The sequence below is a fragment of the Oncorhynchus gorbuscha genome, linkage group LG17, assembly GCF_021184085.1.
Source record: "Oncorhynchus gorbuscha isolate QuinsamMale2020 ecotype Even-year linkage group LG17, OgorEven_v1.0, whole genome shotgun sequence".
Lineage (NCBI taxonomy): Eukaryota > Metazoa > Chordata > Actinopteri > Salmoniformes > Salmonidae > Oncorhynchus > Oncorhynchus gorbuscha.
Genome location: NC_060189.1, coordinates 29,651,287 through 29,664,010, shown reverse-complemented (window position 1 = coordinate 29,664,010; position 12,724 = coordinate 29,651,287). Strand labels below are relative to the sequence as shown.

The 12,724-nt window shown below is 42.9% G+C and overlaps 1 protein-coding gene across 6 annotated transcripts in view; it reads right to left on the bottom strand.

Moving 5' to 3' along the window:
* Positions 1-12,724, bottom strand: part of LOC124002290 (fermitin family homolog 2) — an 84,070-nt gene that overhangs the window by 29,989 nt on the left and 41,357 nt on the right. For 3 of the 6 annotated variants that reach the window (XM_046309667.1, XM_046309669.1, XM_046309670.1), the window contains exon 4: positions 734-865. In XM_046309667.1, the coding sequence (XP_046165623.1) occupies positions 734-865 (132 nt within the window). The remainder of the gene's footprint in view (positions 1-733; positions 866-12,724) is intronic. The other 3 variants (XM_046309668.1, XM_046309671.1, XM_046309673.1) reach the window with 1 other exon arrangement.

Sequence of the window (12,724 nt, the reverse complement as noted above, 5' to 3'; positions counted from 1 at the left end):
TGCACTGGCTTGAGCAGGGGGACCTTGTGTGCGCTGCAGGATTTGAATCCATGACGGCGTAGTGTGTTACTAATGCTTTTCTTTGAGACTGTGGTCCCAGCTCTCTTCAGGTCATTGACCAGGTCCTGTCGTGTAGTTCTTGGCTGATCCCTCACCTTCCTCATGATCATTGATGCCCCACGAGGTGAGATCTTGCATGGAGCCCCAGACCGAGGGTGATTGACCGTCATCTTGAACTTCTTCCATTTTCTAATAATTGTGCCAACAGTTGTTGCCTTCTCACCAAGCTGCTTGCCTTTGTCCTGTAGCCCTTCCCAGCCTTGTGCAGGTCTACAATTTTATCCCTGATGTCCTTACACAGCTTTCTTGTCTTGCCCATTGTGGAGAGGTTGTAGTCTGTTTGATTGAGTGTGTGGACAGGTGTCTTTTATACCGGTAACGAGTTCAAACATGGGCAGTTAATACAGGTAATGAGTGGAGAACAGGAGGGCTTCTTCAAGAAAAACTAACAGGTTTGTGAGAGCTGGAATTCTTACTGGTTGGTAGGTGATCAAATACTTATGTCATGCAATAAAATGCAAATGAATTACTATTGGACCGGGAAGAAGTTATTGCACCTTGGACATTCCAGGAGTGGAAGTGTTAACAGAATTCTCCAGAAGGCTCTCGGAGATGGGGTTCAGGGTAGGCCTGCAAGTGGTGACTGAGTTTGAGGTAAATTAGTGGAACTTACTACCTGATCCTGGGGTGAGTAGTGGCCCCTCCAGCTCCAGAGCCTCCTCCTCAGCCTCTTCCAGCTTTTTCTTCTTCTTCTTGGGGTCACGGGGCTTACGGAGTAGAGATGCCTCCTCTGGATGACGGATATCTGGAGAAAGAGAGAAAAGGGGGAGAGGGGAAGAGAGAAGGAGATGAGGGGGAGAGAGAGAGGGAGTCAAGGAGTTGTCACATAATCCCAACACAGTGTAGCCCAACACTAACCAAACCCAGGGACCTCATGGAGAGGAAGACTGAGCAAGTGAGAGAAACTGCGAAAGACAGCCCAAGAGTCAAGGGGGTTGTGAGAGTTCAGCTTAAAAATCACAAAAATAAAAACAGACGAGCAACTGGGCTAACCTAACCCTGACCCCAAGAGATGTGCTATTATCCTGGTTTTCAGTTAGGAGTCTTTCAACTACAGACCTCACATTCACCCTAACACATAGTTTAAAGAATTTGAAATGGCGGAGAAGGCAAACCCAGTCAAAAGATGTGATGGAGAGACAGAAAGAGGCAGAGAGAAAGATCGAGAGGGGAAACAGTGATAAACAGCGGTGCACATGCAAGGTGGAAAATGTATAATCCCATTTCTCAAGTCCCCCCCCCCTCCTAACAACACCCTCCCTAAAACCCTCTCCCAACGAGAGGGGTGTGTGGTCGACTTAGTACACACACTAAATATTTCTGCAGAGTAACAGCTCCTCTGATACCACACAGTGTGTGTTTAGCAGCAGTCACTAAACAATGAGCTAGTGGTAATAACAAACACTATCTGTCATAACACCCTAGCCTCTAAACTAGCGCTTCTGCACAACACACTGGATGAGAGACTAGCCTCTAACCTAGCGCTTCTGCACAACACACTGGATGAGAGACTAGCGGAGTTGCAGCAGATGGCATAAACAACTACACATCAGCACAGAGCTTGTGTGTGTGTGTCTATATCTATATCAGACTGGCTGGCAAGCAAAGGATTAAGTAAACAGTCACATTGCAGTTCAGTTTGAGCATGTGCGTCTTCAGAAAGTATTCATGCCCCTGGACATATTCCACATTTTGATGTGGTACAGTCAATTCAAAATGGATTTAAATGATTATTTTCTCACCAATCTACACATAATACCCCATAATGACAACAAAATGTAGAGTTTACAAATGTATTGAAAATGAAATACCGAAATCGAATTTACAGAAGTATTCACACCCGAGTCAATACCTTGTAGAAGCACCTGTGTCAGCAATTACAGCTGTGAGACCTTCTGGGTGAGTCTCTAAAAGCTTTCCACACCTGGATTGTGCAACATTTGCCCATTATTCTTTTCAAAATTCTTCAAGCTCTGTCAAATTGGTTGTTGATCATTGCTAGACAACCATTTTCAGGTCCTGCTATAGTTTTTCAAGTAGATTTACATCAAAACTATAACTCGGCCCCTCAGGAACATTCACTGTCTTCTTGGTAAGCAACTTCAGTGTTGATCCTGCTGAAAGGAGAATTCATCTCCCAGTGTGTGGTGGAAAGCAGACATCCAGGTTTTCCTCTAGGATTTTGCCTGTGCTTAGCTCCATTCAGTTGTTTTTTATCCTGAAAAACTCCCCAGTCCTTAACAATTACAAGCATTCCCATAACATGATGCAGCCATGGTCCTTCTGTAGCTCAGTTGGTAGAGCATGGCGCTTGTAACGCCAGGGTAGTGGGTTCGATTCCCGGGATCACCCATACGTAGAATGTATGCACACATGACTGTAAGTCGCTTTGGATAAAAGCGTCTGCTAAATGGCATATATATATATAAGCAGCCACCACTGTGCTTGAGAATATGGAGAGTGGTACTCAGTAATATATTGTATTGGATTTGCCCCAAACATAACACTTTGTATTCAGGGCATCTTTTTGCAATATTACTTTAGTGCCTGGTTGCAAACAGGATGCATGTTTTAGGATATTTGTATTATGTACAGGCTTCCTTCTTTTACCTTTGTCAATTAGATTAGAATTGTGGAGAAACTACAATGTTGTTGATCGATCCTCAGTTTCCTCCTATCACAAACTCAGTAACTGTTTTAAAGTCACCATTGGCCTCATGGTGAAATTCCAGAGCGGTTTCCTTCCTCTCCGGCTACTGAGTTAGGAAGGACACCTGTAGCTTTGTAGTGACTGGGTGTATTGATACAACATTCAAAGTGTAATTCATAACTTCATCATGCTCAAATATATATATTCAATGTCAGCTTTTTATTACCCATCTACAAATAAGTGCCCTTTGTGAGGCATTGGAAAACGTCCCTGGTCTTTGTGGTTGAATCTGTGCTTGAAATTCACTGCTTGACTTAGGGAGCTTACAGATAATTGTATTTGAGAGTCGTTAGTTGTAGTTGTGTAGTTGTGCACATTTTTACACCTGACCTTTAGGTTTGCCATAACAATGGGTTTGAATACTTCGTTATATTTCAGTTTATTTGAAAAAAACAAAACAATCCCACTTTAACATTATGCGCTATTGTGTTTAGGCCAGTGACAACAAAATTCTCAATTGAATCCATTTTAAAATTCAGGTTGTGCGCGTGTGTAGATGGAATGAAACTATGCTTGGGCGTTTGTTTAACGTCTCCTCTGACATACTGCAGTACTGATTTAATGACTCAAACAGAGCTGCACCAACCCCCTCAACATCCCTCTTTCCTCCCGCTCTCCATGCCTCTGCTCTCTACTCCTCTCCTCTCGCGACACTCCCCTCTGTGTTAGCTGGAGAGGCCAGGGAACCATCAGTCAACATTAATCTCCAGTGTTCAGGACATTTTTGGAACGGTTCGGAGGAGCTGGCTGAATATGCCAGAATGTGTCTGGAAAAGATAGATGTGCACCATCTAGATTTTAAAAGCACAGCTGGGGTAAACGTCTGTGCTGTCTTTTATCTATGCTTCTACACTCATTTAAGAGCTGTGTGGATGACTGGATTTTCAATTCCATAATATTCATTTGGCTATTGTCAAATTTTTGCCTTTTAAAATCTATTTAAATCCCTCATGCCCTACAACTTTCACTCCCTCCTTTTTCCATAGCTAGGGAGGACAATGTGTGAGAGACAGAACAGGAAGAAAAGAACGGCGGGAGAGAGAAAGCGAAAGACTGCGAGAGAGAAAAAGAGAGCGAGAGCAAACGAGAGCGACAGAAGAATAGCGAGAGAGAACTTCTTGGCTTGGTGAGAATTTCTTGTTTAGTTTGTGTTACTAAAGCAAAAAGCATTCCAGGGTTTAAGAACAACCAGATGGTAGCTCGCTCTCCCTCCTCCCTCCATCTCTCCTCCTTCATCGCTCTTGCACAGCACAAGCCCTGTGCCCTTATACAGCCATGTAAGTGCAGGCATGCTGCCTGGCCTGAGCACAGGGTTGGAGCGAGTGTCTACGGTAGTTGCACCAAGTGTCAAGTGCTGTTGTTATCCACAGACTAAAATCTGTGAGCAAAATACCATTTTACATGGCCATTTCAAATATCAAACAGTTAGGATTGCTACCTCCAACCCCAGCAACTGCAAGAGATGGGCTGAAGAATGGACAGAGCCCTTTTCATCAGTCACATGAAAGTGGGAGAAGAGCAAAGAGCGGGGTAGTAACATTAGGAATGCAGTCTCCTCTCCTCTCCTCTCCTCTCCTCTCCTCTCCTCTCCTCTCCTCTCCTCTCCTCTCCTCTCCTCTCCGCCCTCTCCTCTCCTCTCCCCTAATGCCCTCTCCTCTTCTCTCCCCTAAGGAGTAGCGAGATAAAGAGGACAGGGTGCAGGATGAAGAAACACTGTCATACTATCCAGAAACAGCAGGTGTTGTTGACGGAATAAGATTTGGGCCGCGTGACCTGATCCTAGATCTGTGGGTAAATGCAACGCTTCTACCCAATCAGATTCATGCTGAATCAAAGCAAAGGTCTACAAGTGGTTGATGTTCATTACAGAACATGATGCCCATAACATAAGAAGCAGCTTCATTCAAATCCTTTTGACATGATCCAGGCTCATAGCCAGGTGGACAGACAGACTGACTGACTGCCAGCCCTGCAGTACAATTGTAAGAGTAAGACATGATTCATTGCCATGGGAGTGAGAGCCACCACACAGAACCATTTACATTTTTGTCATTTAGCAGTCACACTTCTCCAGAGCGACATAGGCCCTTTCTGCATTATAACTAGGGGCAGGAGTTGTGTATGGGCAAATACAACGTTAAAATATTTATCTTCTGGCTAACATGTTACTTGTGGAGTAGAAAATTAAACTGTGGTCAAACCGCATTGACATTATCAAAAACCAAGCCTCGCCACTCTGGAATCAGGTCAGTGTGATTGTCCACAAATATACTGGACCGCAGTAAAACTGTTGATACATCGAACACTAACTACAAAGCCTGGGAACTGACCACAAGTCCCACTTCTCTCAATCTCTATCCATCCATTTCTCTCTATACCTCACTCCATTTCCGTCTGTCCCCCTCCTATCTAGCCATCTGTCAGTCCCTTCATCCATCTCTTGCACCCCACAAACCATCTCTTCTGCATCTATCCATCACGCTCTCCCCCTATCCATTGCTCTCCCCTTCTAGCCATCTGTTACTCCTTCTATTCACCTCGCTCTCTCTCGCCACATCTCCCCATCTCCCTTATAGGTTAACTTCAGGGCAGGGCTGACCAACAACACAGTAACAGGACAGTGTCACTCTCAGCAGCAGTCTATAAAATCAGGCAGGCCAGTGAAGCAGCAAGACTGACATTAGCACTAACTGGTCCTCTGGATCGCCTGATTGGCCAGAACAAACTGCTTCTCTAGACCGTCTCATTGATCACACCTGGTAGAGGCTAGAGGCCCGTCTTCCTCTAAGACCTGACTGCCAGGTCAGGTCCCACAGTCCTGCACAAGTCATAAGTGATGGCCAACATTTCCTGGCGGTCTCCCTTGGTGGAATGGAAGAGGCTTTATAGGGCCCTATAAGCAGCACTGTCTGTGTGCAACATCTCAGCTGTAAATTAAAAACACCAAGAGGGAAACAAATATCTTATTGAAGAGGACAGACTAATCCCATTCATAAGATTACATCAACAACAAAAAACACCAGACAAAACCTAGACTCCAGAAGACAAAGGTAGTCCACTTTCCCCACCCTAATGTACCACCCATATTGGTTTTCCTTCTGCAGACAGGGTGGCAGGGCCGCACCCCAACGTTTTCTTGGCGTGCTCTGGGATCACGCCCTTTCTCATATGAGACAGACGAGACGCAAGCTGCCAGCTGGTCGGCGTCAATGCTTTGTAGGCCGGAGAAGGAAAAAGAACGTGGTGGTGAGGGTGTTCTGGATCACTGCACAACAATGTCATGGGTGACACTTAGTCAGTCGCCCACTATAGATCAGTTTCACACATCTGTCCCAGGCCTGCCCTCCTGGGCTGTATGGGCTGGTACTACTGCCCTAACACAATACCAGCTTTTTTTTTTTAAATCAAGAAAAACATTTACTAGATTGGCTCAGAGTGTGAAGGATAAACATGGCATTTCATTATCAAAGCGATCGAAACCAAGGAAATGTCTCCCCCTCACTGACAGACAAGCCAAACACACATTGTCCAGGAACACAGAGCTGCCAGAAATGAGATGATAGTAGGACAGTTCAACGCTGGAGTGGAGTGAAGGGGAATTCTCACATTTTACTATTGTATTCTGGGTCCCACTGCACTGCCCCAGATGGACTGTGTGTGTGTGCGTGTGTGTGTGTGTGTGTGTGGAGGGGGGGGGGGCTCTAGCCAGCTGCTGTGGACATGGGAGAACAGCAGCACTGCAGTAATAATTAGATTGATCGCCCACACTAAATGTATGTGTGGTTCACATGGCTAGAGACCCCAGCTCTGTTACACATCTGGTTAATGGTATGTAGGGAGGGGAGAGAGAGAGTAGGGGAAAGTCAAATGGAAAGCGAGAGAGAATGTGATGTTAGTGACGTGTGCTTGGATGTTAGTCTATTTTGTTTGTGAAGGGAAAGAGAGAGGGACAGAGAGACAGAAATCCCTGTAGTGGAGGAGTAAACTTGGTCTGCGCCAGGAAACAGCTACTGCGTGACCCCCCAAAAAATACTCTCCAAATCAATCACTATGAGGAAAGCGAGAGAAAGGGGAAGACGGAATGAAATGAGCGTGGGAGTCAATCTGAATGGTCACCGTCTCACACAGCTTCAGAGAATCCAGCTCTTTTTCTGTCTGCAGTTTGAGCCAGTTGGACAGGCCTCCAGTCTTCTCTTCATGGCCCTGCTTATTCCCCATCTCATTCCCTATGCTGTGCAGCTCTATGGTCAGTCACACAAACTGAAAGTCACCCAGATAATTACAAATGAAACTACCTATAGAAAGTCCACACTACCTTGAACGTTTCTCATTTCGTTGTGTTAGAAAGTGTGATTGAAATGGATTTAATTGTAATTTCTTGTCATTGACCTACAAAATACCCCATCATGTTAAAGGTTCTACACACACTTTTATAAATTAATACAAATGCAATAGTATTAGTATTCATCACCTTTGTTTAGACAAGTCTAAATGAGTTCAGAAGTCAAATTTGGCTTAACAACTAATCAAATACCTTATATGGCCTTACTGTGTGAAATAATAGGGGTTGACATTTTTTTAAAGGACTACCCTTCCTCTGTCCCCCATACATACAGTTGCAAGAAAAAGTATGTGAACCCTTTGGAATTACCTGCATAACTGCATGAATTGGTAATCAAATTTGATCTGATCTTCATCAGCGCAGAAAGTTCAATGAGGTTAAGAAGAATCCTAGTGTCAGCTAAAGACTTACAGAAATCTCTGGAACATGCTAACATCTTTGTTGACGAGTCTACGATACATAAAACACTAAACAAGAATGGTGATCATGGGAGGACACCACAGAAGACGCCACTGATGTCCAGAAAAAAAACGTTGCTGAAGAATGTCTGAAGTTTGCAAAGAGTGCACCTGGATATTCCACAGCGATACTGTTTGGAAAGAACACACAACACAATGTGTGGTGAAAAAAGGCATAGCACACCAACATCAAAACCTCATCCCAAACACTAAATGGTGGAATGGTAGAGGAGCATCATAGTTTGGGGCTGCTTTGCTGCCTCAGGGCCTGGACAGCTTGCTATTATCGACATAAAAAAGAATTCCCATTGAAGTGCAACAGAAGTCGGGCGATGCAACAGGACAAGGACAGAAGTAAATCAACAACAGAAAGGCTTCAACAGAATAAAATACATATTCTGGAGTGGCCCAGCCAGAGTCCTGACCTCAACCAGATTGAGATGCTGTGGCATGACCTCGAGAGCAGTTCACACCAGACATCCCAAGAATATTGCTGAACTGAAACCGTTTTGTAAAAGAGGAATGATCCAACATTCCTCCTGACCATCGTGCAGGTCTGGTCCGCAACTACAGAAAACATTTGGTGGAGGTTATTGCTGCCAAAGGAGGGTCAACCAGTTATTAAATCCAAGGGTTCACATACTTTTCCTCACCCTGCACTGTGAATGTTTACATGGTGTGTTCAATAAAGACATGAAAACAAATGTTTTTTGTTATTAGTTTAAAGGAGACCCTGTCCATTATTGTGACCTAGATGAAGATCAGATCAAATTTTATGACTAATTTCTGCAGAAATCCAGGTATTTCCTAAGGGTTCACATACTTTATCTTGCCACTGTACATCTTTAAGGTCCCCAAAGCAAGTGTTGAATGTCAAGCGCAGATTCAGCTACAAAAGACCAGCAAGCTTTTTTTTTTAATACCTGAAAGAATTGCAGTGATTGGTAGATTTATTATTGTTACCAGACATTGAATATACCTTTCAGCATGTTTAAGTTAATTATGCTGTGGAGGGTGTACATTGAACAAAAATACAAATGCATTCATAGAAGGAAATCTGTCAATTGAACCAAAACATTACAAGGTCCTATTCTATGGATTTCACGACTGGGAATACAGATATGCATCTGTTGGTCACAGATATCTTTAAAAATAAGTTACAGGCATGGATCAGAAAACCAGTCCGTATCTGGTGTGACCACCATTTGCCTCATGCAACACAACAACTCCTTCGCATAGAGTTGATCAGGCTGTTGATTGTGGCCTACGGTTGTCCCACTCCTCTTCAATGGCTGCGTGAAGTTGCTGGATATTGGTGGAAACTGGAACACGCTGTCGTACACGTTGATCCAAAGCATCCCAAACGTGCTCAATGAGTAACATTTCTGGTGAGAATGCAGGACATGGAAGAACTGGGACATTTTCTGCTTCTAGGAATTGTGTACAAATCCTTGTGACATGGGGCCGTGCATTATCAAGCTGAAACATGAGGTGATGGCGGTGGATGAATGGCACGACAATGGGCCTCAGGATCTCGTTCACGGTATCTCTGTGCGTTCAAATTGCCATTGATAAAAAGTAATTGTGCCACCATGGGGCACTTCGTTGACAACTTTGAAAAAGTTTGACAACTCAGCAAAAGGGTCGCCCACAGAACTCCATACAAGTGTTCGGTTGGAGGTACTGCCAAATTCTCTAAAACGATGTTCAAGGCGGCTCAAAAATGAACAGCTCTGATGGACATTCCTGCAGTCAGCATGCCAATTGCACACTCCATCAAAACATCAGACATCTGTGGCATTGTCTTGTGTGACAAAACCGCACATTTTAGAGTGGCCTTTTATTGTCTCCAGCACAAGGTGCACCTGTTTGTAATGATAATGCTGTTTAATCAGCTTTTTGATATGCCACACCAGTCAGATGGATGGATTATCTTGGTAAAGGAGAAATGCTCACTAACAGGGATGTAAATGAATTGGTGCACAAACTTGAGAGAACTAGGCTTTTTGTGTGTTTGGAACATTTCTGGGATCTTTTATTTCAGCTCATGAAACATACACTTTATATTTTTGTTCCGTGTATATACCAATCAATCAAGACGTCAAAGATTCAATCGTATTTCTGAACTGACAGGAAGGAAACTGCTGAGGAACGTCATTGAGGCCATTGATTTTAGAACGGCTACAGAGTTCAATGGCTGTGAAAGGAGAAAACTGAAGATGGATCAACAACATTGTATTGACTACAATATTGAGAGTGAAAAGAACAAAAATATTCCAAAACATGCAACAAGGCACTAAAGTAATACTGCAAAACAAAAAAAATGGCAAAGGAACACTTTCTCCCCAATTTCGTGGTATCCAATTGTAGTAGTTACGATCTTGTCTCATCGCTACAACTCCCGGGCTCGGGAGAGACGAAGGTCAAGAGCCATGCGTCCTCCGAAACACAACCTTATCCAGAGTAACTTACAGTAGTGAGTGCATACATTTCACACTTTTTTCTTCACCGTACTGGTCCCATGTGGGAATCAAACCCACAACACTGGCGTTGCAAACACCATGCTTTACCAATTGAGCCACACAGGACCATACATCTGCTTGAAAAGATATGGCAAGACCTGAAAATGGTTGTCCAGCAATGATCAATAACCAATTTTACAGACCTTGAAGAATTCTGAAAATAATCAAATGGGCAAATATGGCACAATCCAGGTGTGGCAGGCTCAGACTTACCCAAGAAGACTCACAGCTGTAATGGGGGGGGGGGTGAATACTTATTTAATCAAGGTATACTAGTGTTTATTTTTCATTAAATCTTTAAGAAATAAATCAAATAAGATGTGAAGAAATCCAAGGGGCGTGTAGACTTTCTATAGGCACGGTAGTTCCAGAAGAGACTAGGTCATTGTGAACATGTATGAAGGACATGATTGAAAACTTCAATGTTCTAGAATTTCCCTATAAATTCTCCTTCTAAAAGGCAATGAGGAAAGGGTGAGGTAAGTATGAGAGAGGCAGAGAGAGATGCACTGCGTGTTCCTTCCCAGCCACCGTAAGTCATTGTATGACACCTCAGCACGCACCAAGTCAGCCAAGAGCAATTTGTCCTGAATTTCTCCAAAACTAAAATAGATTTATTACAGCAGAGGTAGACACATTCCTAACAAGGACTGAGCAGCATAGAGGAGCAGAGCCTGCTTACTAGCCTGTTCATTTAGTTAGTCACCTCTCTCTGAATAACAACAGTCATCCAGCACATTCAGTTTATTTAATACTACATCAAAAATGTTATTTTTCCACTCTCATTTCAAAGAAAATAAACTCATACTAGTTCACTGTGGGCCTCTTTTCGCCTTTCTAAATAAAAGATCCCGTTTAGCTAAATAAGAAACAAAGTTCCAGTGTTACCTAGTAGAGCCAACCATAAGAGTAGAGTAGCCATAACTCCTGAGACATGACATGAGCCAGGGTAAAAAAGAAAAAAAGACCAACAGATGTCCTTGAAAGTGCCTGATGAATGTTTCATATAAAAATAGTTTCCCCTCCTGCAGCTGCAATCTTCAGTGGCGACAGAGGGCTCTGGTTGGAGCCGACATGGAGGGGTGACAGAGATCCATGTTACAGGGTCAGGAGGGCATTGGTACACAGTTCAGACACTCATCGGTACCACACAAGACATGCAAATAGAAGTCTCTTCACAGTCCCCAGGTCCAGAACAGAGGCTGGATAAACTACATGGACTCTGACACAACTCAAGCTAGTAATAAAACCAGATTTTTTAAAAATAGATAAAGAACACCTTACCGCACAACAGGGACTGAAGAGACTGCCATTTTTATTTATTTTGTATTGTAATTTGCACTGTATTATGTAGGTAAGTGGCATTGCACAAGCCTTGGCCATCTCCTGTGTCTGAAGCTTGAGGCAGAAACAGAAGATTATATAGTGTTATGTATATTATATTACATACAGTGCCTTCAGAAAATATTCATACCCTTTGACTTATTCCACATTGTGTTACAGCCTGAATTCAAAACTGATTAAACCATTTTTTTTCTACACACAATATCCCATAATGACAAAGTGAAAACTTGTTTTTAGACATTTGTGCAAATGTATTGAAAATTAAATAAATATTTTTTACATAAGTACACACACCCCTGAATCAATACTTTGTAGAAGCACCTTTGGCAGCGATTACAGCTGCCAAAGGTGCTCACCCAGAGTCTTACTCACCCAGAGTCTTACTCACTCAGAGTCTTACTCACCCAGAGTCTTACTGGGTAAGTCTCTAAGATAAGATTCCAGACCTGGATTGTGCAACATTGGCCCATTATTATTTTCAAAAATGTTCAAGCTCTGTCAAATTGGTTGTTGATCATTGCTAGAAAACCTTTTTCAGGTCTTGTGATAAATATACTAGAAAAGAAAAGTCTAAACTAACTCGGCCACTCAGGAACATTCACTGTTTTCTTGATAAGCAACTCTAGAGTAGATTTGGCCTTGTGTTTTAGGTTATTGTTCTGCTGAAAGGTGAATTCATCTCCAATTGTCCGGTGGAAAGCAGACAACAATATTTTCCTCTAGGATTTTGCCTGTGCTTAGGTCCATTCCATAAAAGATTTTACCCTGAAAAGCTTCCCAGTCTTTAACAATTAGAAGCATACCCATAATATGATGTATCCACCACTATGCTTGAACATATGAAGAGTGGTAATCAGTAATGTGTTGTATTGGATATGCCCCAAACATAACACTTTCTATTCAGGACAAAAAGTGTATTGCTTTGACACATTTTTAGCAGTTTTACTTTAGTGCCTTATTGCAAACTGGTGCATGTTTTAGAGTATGTTTTATTCTATACAGGCTTCCTTTTCCCTTTGCCATTTAGGTTAGTATTGTGGAGTAACTACATTGTTGTTGATCCATCCTCAGTTCTCCCATCACAGCCATTAAACTAACTGCTTTAAAGTCAACATTGGCCTCATGGTGAAATCCCTGAGCAGTTTTCATCTCAGGCAACTGAGTTAGGAAGGATGCCTATATGTTTGTAAAGACTGGGTGTATTGATACACCATCCAAAGTGTAATTA